We start from the raw sequence: 14,100 nt of genomic DNA on the forward strand, positions 1-14,100 counted from the left end.
GGGACACCATGGCCCACCAACAGGAACCTCACATCCCATGACAGAGGTCAAAGGCCGGGGCTTCTTGGGGGCGTTGTGTGGGGAGAATGTATGCAAATGTCACTTGGGTCAATAAAACCATCCAGGTGAGCCCAGCTGGTCCTGCAGGACAGGGCGTGTCAGAAGGGTGGGCTGTGGACACAGGAAACCCCTTGTCCTTTGGCCCACAGGGAGGAGGAAGGCTAGGGGGACATGTCACCCACCCAAGGCGGGGATTCTCACCCACACCTTCCCCGGGGGGTGGGGCAGAGGGCAGAGATGCTGGAACACATGGGGTCCACGCAGCCTGCCCCTCTGTTAAATGGGGCTAACAGCACCTGCTTGCCAGGGTGGTGGGAACCCGGTCAACCCCCTCAAAGCGTTTGGGGTCCGTGGTTCTTAAGCCACAGCAGCATCCTGAAGGACAGGGGGCTGCAGAAGTTGCGTGACACGGAGGGGAAGGAGTGGGGAGCAGCGAGCGCACCCGCCTGCCCCCAACCCCCGCCCCCTCACTCGGCTCCAGGCCCCCTCTGGGATCACCATCTTCTGCGCCCCCTCACTCCTGGCACCTCTCAGAAACCACCCGCAGGGGCACCTCATCTTCCCCGCACCCCCGCCCGGCGCCCCGGCGCCCCGCGCCTCGCCCCAGGCCGGCTGCACCTCAGGGCCACGCTTACCCGATCCCCTCCCGGCGGCGGCGCAGAGAAGGCGGGTCCGGGGAGCCGAGGACGCGCGGCCGTGGGGCGGCCGTGGGGCGGCCTCGCGGAGGAAGCGGGAAGGGCCGCCCCAGCGCCCCGCCCGGCCCTGCGGCGCCGCCCCTAAGCCGCGCGCCCCGGGACCCGCCAACGCGGGGGCGGGGCCGGTCCTGGGGCGCGGGCCAGCGCGGCCCCCTCTGGCCCGAGCGCCGGGCTGCGTGGCCGGGAGACACGCCGGCCTCTTGGCCTCCTGCGCGCTCTCCCTGGCCCGGAGCTCAGCCTTTCTTGAGCGCGCCCAGCTCCGCATCCTTTGTTAGAGGAAACGCTGGGCACGGCCTTGGCGGGGTGGGGTGACTTCTGAGGCCTGGTTTAGGCTGAGGAAGGGCCTGGAGGGTGCGCCAAGACCGGCCATTCCTAAGGCACAGACACCCGACACCCGTCCCATCCAGGGGTAGCGTTTCTCTGTGGAAATGTTCAGACATAAGGAAGTAGGACGCTATGGCCCCGTGCACCCACGGGCCATCTTTAGGCATGGTCTTTTGCCTGCCCTCCCCTGGACATGGGTAGCCCCCCGCCCCCAACACACACACACCTCTTTTAATTTTTTTTTTTTTTTCTGGAGTAATTTCCAAGCATCCCAACACGCATTTAAGAATTGTGTTCCTATAATCGATGAGCTCTTCCCACCTCCCCAAAACATACTCAAATACCTGTGCATGGCTCCCAGAATGGAGTCATGGCCCAGCCCCAAAAATGACCCCCAAAATGACTTTGGCATTCAGGGTCCTCCATCTCTTTCCACAACCATCTCACCCGCCCCTGGCTGCCCCTCAGCCTCCTTGCCCAGCCCCTGGGCCTGCAGAGGCTGCCCTGTTCAGTGCCTCCTTCAGACTCTGCATGGGACTGTCCTCCCCAGAAGTGTCAAGCCGTGGCCTCCTTTCTGAAATCCCTCAGCACCTCTTAACTGCATGATGGCCCGATGTTAGCTTGGATATTTCTGCCTGTTAGGCTGTGACTTACCCAAGGGAGGGGATCTGCTCATCTCTGGATCCCCAGCATGTCATATACATCGCAGACAGTGCTTTAGGTTGTCCTGGGTGCCCACAGGTGTCCTTGAGACTAGGATTCAAGGGCAAACCAAGTCGTTTGAGAAGACCTGTTCCGGAGGAACACAATGGCCAGGGCTGTCTACCAGGAAGGTGGACCTGGAGTGTTTCATCCCTCTGTGTGCCCCGGGCACTCGGCATGGCAGCGCAAACAACGCTTTCCAAACTTGTGCCTTCCCCATCTTCCTGTGAATCGCCTTCCCTCTTCCGGAACCCCAGGCTGCACCCCTTCTCCTTAGTCCAGGGTGCCACTTACACCTCATTTTGCCAGAATGTCCTTGGACCTTTTATGTCTGTGTGGGTCCTGGTACGTACACAATTAAGTTTGCTTTTTCTACTGTTAATCTCACTTCACGTCAATTTAATTACTTTCCAGCTGAAGAGTCTAGAAAGGTAGACAAACATGTTTTCCTCCCCATCAGAGTGAGTGAGTGCTTAGGAAGAGAGGTGCTGCGGCTAGTGTTCCAGGTGAAAGATGACTGTGCTGTGCATGAACTCTTCTAGTTATTAAATTTATAATAGCAAATTTACATGTGAAATTCTAAGGAATGAAATTAGGTCTTGAATGATGACGACGATGATTCAAGGTCACTTAGGTCCTGCCCCTTGTGGGCCCCCTCTTGGCACGCTGCCTCATCGGGTCTGAGTTAGCGCCCAGCACTCCAGCCGGCCCACCTACACTGCAAAGAATTCTCTTTATCCTCCTGCCAGATAGGCGACCCCCTTCCTGAGCTATGCAGTGAACAGACACCCCCAAGGAGGGACCAAGGGCCTCGTCTTCAAGGTGGAACGGGGCTGCAGGAGCCATCTAGGCCCTGGACCCAGACCACCACCTTGGTGCATCCTAGCTCAGAATTGGCAGGAAGGCAGACAGTGCCACCACTACGAACCCTCCTGCAATGTGCAAAACTATGAATACAAGCAACAATGTTCATTGTGTGATGGAAATAGCGCCTTGCATTTAAAGAAAGCTTCCCGGCACATTCCCCCCAAGCCCCACCCTACCCCGGCCCTCCCATGAGTCACAGCGCATCACGACAGAAGGGAGCAGGCAGAGTGGCCTCTACCAGTCCCTTTTCCCAGCTTGCCCACCAGGGAGTGTCTGGCAGTGCTGGACTCAGAAGATCAGGGACCACGTTTTGGGATAAAAGCCTCCCTTCTGTAGTGTTGGAAATTTTCTCCACCCCCAATTGCTTACCAGCCAGGGACAGACTTGTCTGTTAGAGCACGTGCATCTGGACTCTGGCACCTGCAGGGGTGTGGACTCCTTATCCTCAGTGAATCTGCTGGTCTCCCTGGAGGTAGGAATATTCGCTTCCAGGACATGGTCCAGCTGAGAGCTGCAGGAGGGAGCAGCCCCTCAAAAGACAAGCACATACATGGGCGCACCCTGTCCCTTGGGGACAGCAATGGGCTGCTGAGAGCACACCCCAGAATCCAGAGGGCCTGAGGTGACTGATCCTGCACTAAAAATACTCACGCTGGTTTTGCTGACTTTGAAGAGCAGCTGGCAAAAGGGAAGCGATTTGGGGGCAGCTAGTCACCAGGCACTGGACCATGGAAAGCTGCCATCCCACCTTTAAGGTGCAGCTTTTTCTGTCCCTCCCAAAAGAGGCCTGGCCCACTTCCATGCTGGTGGGGGGCAGGGACAGCAATGGAGCCAAAGACAGGCTTCACCACATGTGCTCTAGCGGCACAGAGAGAATTAGAAAGTTTTTCATCTTTTTCTATGCTCTGGAATACAGGCAAGAAAATTATCTGTTTCTGAACACTTACAGAGAAATCTCTCCTGGTCAGAGCTGAGAGCGTTTCACTGGGGGGAGTGGTTAATGCCACCTGCTGGTCTGGGCACACGGAGACTGAACTTCCCACCTTGGCATGGGTGGGCCCTCTGGCCAGTGTGGGTGGGTTGGAAACAGAAACAAGCTGTCATTGACAGTGAAGAGTGTCTCAGCGATGGAAGAGACCCCCCAAAAAGACAACCTGTGGTGGACATGCAGTGCCAACAGAGTCAAGCCCTCTGGGTCTGTAAGCTCCCCGATCCAGAACGGTAAAAGCTTCCCTTTGGAGGCTTTTTCATGTTTTTCCAAAAGTTAATGAATTTGGTCAGGTTCTTGACTACTTCTTGAAACAATCTGGGTAATTTCTTCCCTAGAAGATGACCCATTGCAATGAGAATTTAGCTGTAGTCACGAAGTCAGTGATTATTTGATGAGACCCACTCTACACGAGGCCTGTCCTCGGCACTGGAGGGCAAAGCAAACAGATGGTGTGTTCTGTTTTCATCTTTTTTTCAAGAGGCATTCAATATTTACTTTTCAATGGGCAAATAAAATTTCAATGTAAACTAGACCTTGAAAAGGGCCAAATCCACTCCTTAGATCACACTGAAGCTAATATTTATCTTATTGTTGAGTGTTAGAGATTTTCAAAACACCACGACTTTTTACAGATGACAGGACTGAAGCACAGAGGAACTCAGTAATTCATCTAGGGCCAGGATTAGGCATGTACAGCAGCTCACTCATTCCTAGTTACTTCTGGTGTCTTCCATGCACCAAAACTCTAAGGGAATTGCTCTCCTGTAGGCCTGTAGCATGTAAGCATTTCAAATTGATGGTCTCTGTTGGGTGATGTGGGTCCTCATATTTTAAATATATTTATTGTTAAGCTCCCTTCCCCTTCTGGAATGTAGTTTAGAGGGTACTTTACCCCATCTGCTTGGCCCAGATCTGCTACCCCACAACACTCAGGCTGTGGTCACTGGGCCATCGGGCACTCCTCAGAGGTTGGAGGGCAGAGGCCTGCTGTGCCAAGCGCCTTCACATTCTCTTGGGCAAGCAGTGTTTTGGCAGGATGACTGACGTGCGTACAGGATGACTAATGTACATGCAGTCCAACCAAGTCCTCCAAGTTTGCACAATCAGATGTTCTGCATAACACTCTTTGCTCCTGCGTTCTGCTCTGTCTGTATCCTCTCGGCTATGAACCACCTCCTCTTTGGGTTTGCCCAAAGGGGACTATTCACAGGCAAGCAGAACAAACAGTGGGGAATTACTGACTTTGGAGGGGGGTAGGGAAGGAGACTCATACCACACACTCCCACATTTCTCCCAAAGATTTGTGGGTGCTCTGCTGTTGAGGGGCCCCATCCTCTCTGTCCCCCAGGGCTGGGAGCCTTCTCCGCCTAATTCCCACACTATTTCCATGTTCTCTTTATTTTGCAGGGCAATCCCGTGGTATCTTTTGATCCTGAACATTCTCAGAGGCCCCTTTATATCACATCAGGACATATCTTCTGCAAAGATGCAAGGCTGTCCCTGATGAGGCTTCTGGCAAATTCTATTTCCTCTGGCTCCTCATGTTTGAATCAAGACAAACCAATAGAACTACAATCTGGCCCTAGGGGTCCATCTGCTCCCCACATCCCCCTCCCATGCTCCAGCCCCTACAGGTGCAGTTGCTCATGCAGGTTGTGTTGAGCAGGTGCTCGCCTCCCTTGGAGCATGCCCAGGGGGCAGCTGTCTACACCCTACCACCCCCTATAAAGTCATGTGAGAGAGCGCTCACCACATCATCAAACATTTTTTTTGGAGAACTCATGTGATGGCTTTTTATCTCTACTTGAGAAAAACTGGCCTGTTCTGTCCTACAGACGCTCTGAATTAGGTCACTGGCTGCGTTCCCCTTGTTCTCGGCACTAGAAAGCTCTGAGCTAGGTTGTGGTCCAACTGTAGAAGGTATAATATTTCGCAGCATGGTTTCCACACCAGCTGCATTCCTAATTTTCTCTTCCTTCCCCGTTCTTCTTTGCCCCAATTTGCTCATGCATGTTTTCATTTCATTTAATATAGTTCTAAATGACCTTAAACTCCTGTGCTAACACAGTAAGAAAGAAATGCATTTTTTAGATAACCAGGAGTGGTAAAAGTTTAGTTCTCCATGTCAGGTGTCTGCTGCTGAGTCACCTCTATTGATATGCATTTTCTTGATGTTGGGGAGCAGGCTTCTCCATCACATGCTGCCTGTCCTCCCCAGCCGCCATCTTAGCTGCATGACTGGGCAACAGCAGCACCAAGTCCTAGGTCTGCTTCCTGCCCAACAGGGGTAAGAGGGAGTGACAACATGGCATTGTTTCAAAGAGGGTCTGGGAGAGGCATTTGTTGCCTCTGCTCCTATTCCGCCTGCTGCTTTTGGTTCCACGACCGCAGCCTAGCTGCAAAGAAGGCTGGGAACTCTCTTTCCTTAGGGCAGTCATATGTCCAGATAAAATCTGAGGTCCTATGACTTAAGACAACAAGGGAATAAAGAAAAGGAAATGGGAGGTACGTGATAGTCCCACACTCCCTATTGTGAGATGACAGAAACATAGGTTGGTCTCTGCCATGGCTCCTGGCACAAGCTCCTGAAGCCCTTGTAAGTTCTTGAGTGGTAAGAGCAGAGGGAGCATCTTTGTTCTAATGAGGAATCCAGGGTGGACTCCTGAACGGCTTCTGGGTGGGGACTGGTCACCTAAAAGACCAAGTGATCAAAAGCCTGGAATTGTCAGCCTCACACTCCCATTTTCCAGGACGATGAGAGGGGCTGGAGCTACTCATTCATCAAGCCTACGCGAGCAAGTCTCCATCAAGTCCCAACAGTACAGGGCTGGTGAGCTTCCAGGTAGTGAACACATCTACATGCCCAGAGAATGTCGCCACCAACTCCACGGGACAGAAGCTCCTGGGCTCAGGTCCCTCCCTGTGTAAGCTTCCATCTGGCTGCTCATCAGTATCCTTGATCGTATCCCCTAGTGAGCTGGTGACAATAAGTGGTTCCCTGAGTTCTGTGAGCTGCTCCAGCCTCAGAATAGAGTCTGAGGGGGTGTGTGGGCCTCCGGTTTGTTGCTGAGTTGAGCAGGGTTGTGGGTGACCTGGATACCTCTATGTGAGTGGCATCTGTGGTGCAGTGGGAGCAATCTTGGGGGACTGAATCCCTAACCTGTGGAAGTGACACTCATCCTGCTGATTCACAAGGAATCACTTGGTATGGGGGAAAAAGACATGTTTGGTGGACAGAATTGTTAGAAGTGAGGTGCTCTGTGTGCAAAACAGTCCTTTGTTCACACACAATCCTTGGCTTCAGCCAGGGCACCCACTCCTGTTCTGCCTCTGGTTCAGCTGTGCAAGTATGTGAGGAAAACCACCCAGCCTTCCCCTCCTACACGCTTCTCTAGAATGCTTCCTGAGGCTGGAGCTGATGTGCGCCCACAGCTCACTCCTGTGTCTCTCTGGGGGCCTGGCTCGAACTTGACTCATTCTGGGACTTGCAGAGTCACCAGGGTACCCACAGATTGGAGAAACAGACAAGGGGTGTCAGGTGCTGCTGGTCAGAACCTTTATTTGCCCTTTATTCTCCCCCAGCCAAGGGCGGCTTTAACTGGATGGGGCAGGACGAGGTGCCCAGCTCCACTGGCCCGCGGAGAGGATGGTCAGGTGGAGCAAGGAGAGGACACGTGGTGGAGGTAAGGCTTCCTCTCAGGCCTCTCTTCAGTACTCAAAAGTAACTGTCTTGACTCGCAGGTACTCATTCAGGGCGGCCTCTCCTGTAAGACGCCACACACATCGCACCTTCAGGCCATGGAGTCACCATAACGGTTCCTCCTGCAGCCCCACACTGCTCCAGGCCCTGCACTCGGATTATCTCACTGGACCCCTGAAGCCACCATGTGGGGGCCCCTGGATCAGGCCATTACAGGCGAGAAGCTGATGCTAGTGAGGGAGCGTGCGTGCATGCACATGCAATGTGCACGTGTGTGTCGAGGGCACATGGCTTCCAGTGCAGGCATCTGAGTAGCAAAAGTAGAACCGATCTGGGCCACTGTTGCAGAAACTTCCCCCATTACAACCACCTCCTTGCCAGGGAGGGCAGCCTCTTCAGCCCCAGGCTCTCCTACTGCTCTTCTGTTAAATAGAGATGCTACCTGCAGGCTCTCCCCATCGCTGCCCACAACTAATTCCAGATCACACTGCAATTGGGAGAAGGGGCACCTCAGAGGGCCCCTGGAACATGGCTGAGCTCTGCGGCTACTGTGTCTCAGCCCTGTGACTGGCACGGGTACAGCCAACTGGTGCCTGACAGACCCCACCCGACCCCGACTCATCAACAGTGGCCCCCGGAGCTTCATTTCAACAGCTGAGGTCTCTGGGCCTTTGCTAGGTGAGCTGTGAGGACACCAATTTGTGGGTCCTCTCTGTGCAGGACCCAGGGATGGAGGCTGGAGGAGCTGAGGGATCAGGAGGCAGACTCATCAAGTGACAGAGACCAAACCCCGGGGGTGTGGCACCCCCACCTCCCTACTCAGCCCTAGGACAGGACCTCGCCCCAGTGGCTGCTAATGGATGACTAGGATTCAGTTACCCAGGTCTTTGCCGAATCCGGACTGCTTGAACCCTCCAAAGGGGGCAGCTACGTCGGTCTTGTTGTACGTGTTGATGAACACAGTGCCTGCTTCCAGCTTGTCACTGACGTACAGGGCCTTGTTGATGTCCCTGGTGAAGACGCCAGAGGCCAGGCCAAATTCCGTAGCATTGGCTCGAGACAGCACTGAGTCCACGTCACTGCAGGGAGAATTCAGGAAGAACTCCATGAGGGAGGGTCAGGGGCAGCCCTGGACGTGGGACACAGATACCTGCCCCCCCCCCAAGTTCCTGGCTACACAGGACCCTCCAAAAAGACATGTACCAGGGGCACAGCCAGTGCAAAGGAGACAGGCAGCAGCGAGAGGAGTGAAGGAGGAGAATGAGCCGAGTAAGATTCGCACAAGGCTGACCACAGGCTCCTTCCTTTGAGGATCACAGGCAAGCCCTTCACTTTACAGACCTGGGGATGGAGCCCAGAGGGGGCAGATGGGGCCTCTACCACACAGGGATGGGCAGAGCACTGGGCATCCACCAGGGATGGAGGCCTGGCACAAGGTGCACTTGGAAAGTCTCAGGAAAATGTCATATTCTAACAAAGTCGGCCTATGATAATTTTGATTTTTTAACAGTGAGAAGTATACTTCATTGAGGATGTGGGCATCTTATAATCTGCTTTAAGGTATTATTCTGGAAAATAAGTTGTGGTGAGAGCTTGTAGCCTACACAGGACAGCTACTCTGGTGTCCTCGTGGAACACCCCAAGAGGCTCAGAGCAGAGGCGGCTCAGCCCCAGGGAACCGTGATCACAGCGCAGATTCACGAGTGAAATAATCACCCTCGATATTCCCAGCCGCTGAGTTTCAGAGAGATTTATCACACAGCAGTAGAAAAATTAGAACAGAGCCCAGCATATGTGGGAGACAGCCAGCATGATGTGGGGGACACTGGGTGGGGACAGAAGCCCCCCGGCCCCTGGGCTCTCCTCACCTCAGTGGCTGACAGGTGTGTCCTCAGCCCCACTCTGAGTTCTCCTGGCGCCTGCTGCCCACCCCACTGAGCTCACGCAAAGACCCCAGTAACACATAGAAAGGAATCAGGTCCTCGAGACATAGTGGACTCGATTCCCTACCCATCAGCAAAACGAGAGATGATCATGACAGGCCCGAAGGACTCCTCCTTGGCTATGAACATGTGGTCCTCCACGTCTGTGAAAATGGTTGGCTCGAAGAAGAAACCTACAGGGGAAAACAGAGGCTCAGGCAGGTGGGTCCCGCTGGCCACCATGTCCCACTCCAGCAGCGCGATCCTTGCCATCAGTGGGTGCACACCGTGGTCGGGGGAGGGAGACAGGCAGAAGCCTGTCCTGACGTGATTTTCTGTGAGCCTCACAACCCTTCCAGTGAAGCGCTGCAGAGGACAACAAATAGTCCCTGCCTGCACTCTTGTTTCTTGCACTCAGGTGCCTTGATCAATAGATGATTCTAGAAAGTTAGGGGTGTGTGTCTGGGGTCAGAAGGACTGGGACCCTGTGATGATGTGATGAGTTGGTACCCACTGAGTTGAAGGGCCTGGGGGACAGGCAACTGGGGATGTCTGGGGGGTCAGAGGTTCTGGGGGAGGTAGAGACAGATATTCGGGAGTGTCTCAGCCTTTGCAGAGGTGAGATTCTCCAGAAGCACTCCAAGCCCAGGACACACTGGGATCCTGACTGAGATGCAGCCACGTGGCCTCAGAGAGCTCCAGTTAGAGCTGGGCAGGCAACCTGAGGCCATACTACCTGTTGCCTCATTATACCCCAGAAAACTCTGACGGACCTGGCCGAGGGACTTGCTTCCCACCACAGACCAGCGTGGCCCCCTCCTTCACGCCCTGTTGGCAGTACTGCAGCAGCTTCTGCAGGTGGGCCTGGTGGTTCTGTGGCCCGTGGTTGGTGTCCCGATCCAGGGGGTTGCCAATCTTCATCTTCTTCACCTCTTCGACCTGCAGACAGGTTCCGGGTCAGGTCTCACTCAGGGCCAGGGCTTCTGATAATGGTCCTCACCAGACCCACACCCACATTTGCTTTGTGGTGGCGGATCATGGCCTCTGAACAAAGCCCCCCATCCCAGATTCTGGCACTCAGGTAATTCCATGACTACGTCCCAAACCTGCCTGCCAGGCTGAAACTCCAAGCGTGTCCTATGTGCACGGACACAGGCAGATGGGCGGGCACCTGGGCAAGTGGAGAAGGGGCAGGTGTGCATGTGAGTGGGACGCGGCACCATGCACCTCCTCACTAGTCCTGCACCCAGATCATGGCCTGCGTAGCTGAAGCAGTGCTTGTGCACCCACTCCAGGAGGTGGGGTGAGGCCCTGTGGCAGAACTCACCACCCTCTGCACAAACTGGTCATGAATGGAGTCCTCCAGGAAGAGCCGGCCCGCTGCAATGCAGTTCTCTCCTTTGTTGAAGAACACAGAGCTCATCCCCTTCAGAGAACGGACAGGAATCTGGATTAAGACTTTTCTGGGGGTGCCAGTCCCAGCTCCCTGCCACATACAGAGCTGCCATCCACAGGCCCATGTGCTCCCGTCCTTCCTCAGTCACCTCCAGCGGAGAAGGGAGAACAGGGCAGAGGCAAGGCCAGCATCTAGGGGCCACAGAACTGAGCCGTGACTTCTGCCACTAGAGGGCGAGGCAGTGCCCACAGGCCAGGAGGGGAGGGTGGGGGAAGGCGTGGAGTTAGCCCCTGCTAGGCAGGCTTCTGGGGTGGCTGAGAAGGGGTGTCTTCTGTGCCAGAGCCCACACTCTTGGGGCTGAGTGGGGAGTCTGTTAGCCAGAGCAGGCGCCAGAGGGGGCAGAGGAGGGCAGCCAGCTCAGGCCCCAGTGAACTGGCCGGAGTTCAGAATAAATGTCCTCAGAGACTGAAGGGAGCCTGCTTTTTAGTCCTGGACTGCACTGCCTAGCGACAGGACCTAGGCCGCTGGCCCAGCGGCGTCAGCCTGGACAGCAGAGCCAAGACTGGCTGACAGACTGGCCTCCCTTGGTTTCCACCTCTGACCCTGTCATAGTCACGCTGGGGATCAGCACATCCTCTGGGGCACTGTGGGACTCAGATGGGGGTACGTATCTGGCTGCCCCTGGACTTACTGGCTTGTTCCCACAGGCGTGGGGCAGGGGTGAGCAAGGCCTCCCAGTGACAACTGACACAGGCGTGCTGCAGCTGCACTCTAAGCCCTGGATGTCCAACAGTGACCTGCGCGGCCCTGGGGGGAAGGTCCTACTCTCCCTGAGCCACAGGTGAGAGTGTGTAGGTGCCCAAAGCCCCACAAGGGTGCCCAGGAATCAGGGCTGCATGGGGCAAGCGTGGACCAGGCACGAAGTGGGGGCGGGTGAGGGCCCTGCTGCCAGCAGGGAGGTGCCCGTGGGCCCTGCATTCTGTTTCACTGTTCTCTGGGGCTGGAAAGGTTGCCACACTGAGTTTAGAACCTGCTGAACCCAGCTCACTGCCTACTCGATGGTTTCAGTCACCCTTACTCAGAGGAAGCCTCCTGAGAAGTGTGCTGGGGGGTGCATATCTTCCTTGTCCCCGAGACCCCTTCTCTCTGTGGGTCTATGCTTGTGGGGGTGACGCGAGGACCAGGCACCGGTGGGAGGAGAGAAAGGTCCCCTCCCTGCGCCCCTGCCCTCACCATCTGCACGGCCTTGCCAAGGTCGCAGTCCGCGAAGATGATGAGCGGCGACTTTCCGCCCAGCTCCAGGGAGACCTTCTTCACGTTGCTCAGGGCGCAGCTGAAGGGAACAGAGGGTTGGTGGTGCAGGGGGCCTGGACACAGGGGCTCCGGGGGAGAGGTCGAGGGCAGATCCAAAGCTTGTGTTACTCTAGCCTTGAATGGGAGGTGTCTCCCCACCCCACACTCCCTCTTCCCTCCTCCTCTCATCGGGAAGCCAGGCCCACCTCAGGACCTTTCTCCCACTACCCCCTTCTGGATCGCTCCTCCTTCAGATGTCCCCAGCCCAGCCTCTTTCTTTCAGGCCTGTGATCTAGTGGTGCCTTCTTAGGATGCCTGACCTGATCACCCCATATAAAACACAGCCTCCTAGGCCTCACTGTGCATGTGCATCTGACCCCACTGCCAGGGCATAAAACCCATTGGCTTGTCTGTCCCTGATGCCTGCCACGCAGCTGGTGTTCCATAAACATTTAAAGAATAAATCAGACACAGAACCATTGTCCAGTTGGGACACAGGGACTTGAGCATCAGATTTTCAGTGATGGGTGCAGAGAGAAGCTGGGGGCCCTGGACTCAAGAATGGTGGAGATGGAGTGAATGTACTGTCTGCCCAGGGACAGCAGGGCTGGACAATCTCCTTGCCCACGACTGACTGTGGTAGGGGGGCCCTGTCTCAGAAGCCAGCCACAGGCAAGGATCCCTGGGAGATGGCAGCCCCAGAGCCCCAGAATGCTGCCCACCTGTGCCCTCCTTCCCTGGCGTCAGTGCCGATGTGCATGCCTGCCTCCCCCCACCCCCGGACTTTGCACACAGGCTCAAATGTGACTGTCACCTACACACCACACAAGAGACACCAGCTTTCAATTCAGGAGAGGTGAGTAAAGCACTGGCCTCCTTTTATCACCCGCTTGTCCATCTGCCTGTTCATCACTAGCTCCTTTCAGCCTCCCTCTCTTTAGTACCAAAGGCTTGCTCTGGACAGGCCCTGTCCCAGGTGCCAGGACACTGAAAATGAATCTGAGCTGCCTGCCTGGCACTCATCAGCCTCTACCAACCCACAAGACACCATCCACTAGCCATTGTCAGTGGCTCCTTACCCCAAAGGGGATGTCACGTGGAGCCACTGTGATTAGCACAAATGTGGTGCCACTCAAGACAGGGGTCATGGCCTAGGCTGCACTGGACAGGCTCACAGAGGGAGAGCACAGAGCTGAGGGGCAAGAACCCCACCTTGTTGGGCACACCCACACACCCACGGGGAATGGAGCAAGGGTCTACGGAAGTGCCCCTGGGAGAAAGGACATTGTAGCCCCATCAGGAGCTGCCATGAGGAGGTGTGGGATCCCTGTGAGATCATCAGGCTGGAGCTGGAGGGCCCTCGAGGCCACATGAGTGACCCCTGGGTGGTCTCGTGTCCTTGGGGACACAGAGTGTTCAGCAGAGCCCCAAAGCCTCTTGATTTGCACTCACTCACAGAAATTCAGCTTCAGGGGTGGGGGTGAGGCCCTGTGTCCATCTCTCCAAGCTTACTAACTTCCCCTACCAGAACCGCTAAGCCTGTCAAGCCACCTTCACTAAACTGGTGGGGAAACTGAGGCCTGGAAGGGTCAAGGTTTAGTCCATGTCATACTGCACATTAGCAACTTGGTCTGGAACACAATCTTAGTCAGGGAGGCCAAAGTCCAGAATGAGAGCTGAGAGGATGTTCTAGATGGATGCCACCCCACAGAAGGAAGACGAAAGCCTCGGATACTAACCTCGTGTGTGATGGCAGCTGTGTTTTAGCAGCCATGTTAAAGAAAACTAAAAAGAAGCTGGTGAAATTAATTCTAACATATTTTATTTAACCCAATTAATCAAAAATATTATTTCAACTTGTGATCACTATCAAAATTGTCAATGAGTTGCTTTACTTTTTGTGCCAGGTTTTTGACGCTGGCTGTGTCTATACTCAGGTCACATCTCAGCCCAAAGTAGCCTATGCAAATGCTCGGCAGCCTCGTGTGGCTGGTGGCCCCATGGCGGGTAGGCTCCAGCATCATCCCATCCCAGCACCTCTGTAGAGCAGCCTGCCGACCTCACCAAGGGCCGGCTGGACGCTGAGCCACACCTGGCACTGTGGGCTCTGTGACCGCGGTGCACTCAGAGGCTTGGGGAGCAGGACGGCG

At 55.3% G+C, this 14,100-nt stretch overlaps 1 protein-coding gene across 2 annotated transcripts in view; it reads right to left on the minus strand.

Moving 5' to 3' along the window:
* Positions 1-7,347: 7,347 nt before the first annotated feature.
* The window catches only part of ALDH1L1 (aldehyde dehydrogenase 1 family member L1), a gene marked incomplete at both ends in the record, with an annotated part of 32,179 nt that continues 25,426 nt past the window's right edge, over positions 7,348-14,100 (minus strand). For both annotated transcript variants that reach the window (XM_084247924.1, XM_084247923.1), the window contains 6 exons: positions 7,348-7,403; positions 8,219-8,418; positions 9,350-9,455; positions 10,035-10,200; positions 10,589-10,687; positions 11,891-11,990. In XM_084247924.1, coding sequence (XP_084104050.1) covers positions 7,348-7,403; positions 8,219-8,418; positions 9,350-9,455; positions 10,035-10,200; positions 10,589-10,687; positions 11,891-11,990 — 727 coding nt within the window. The remainder of the gene's footprint in view (positions 7,404-8,218; positions 8,419-9,349; positions 9,456-10,034; positions 10,201-10,588; positions 10,688-11,890; positions 11,991-14,100) is intronic.

The sequence above is a fragment of the Talpa europaea genome (genome assembly GCF_964194135.1).
Source record: "Talpa europaea genome assembly, chromosome: 11".
Lineage (NCBI taxonomy): Eukaryota > Metazoa > Chordata > Mammalia > Eulipotyphla > Talpidae > Talpa > Talpa europaea.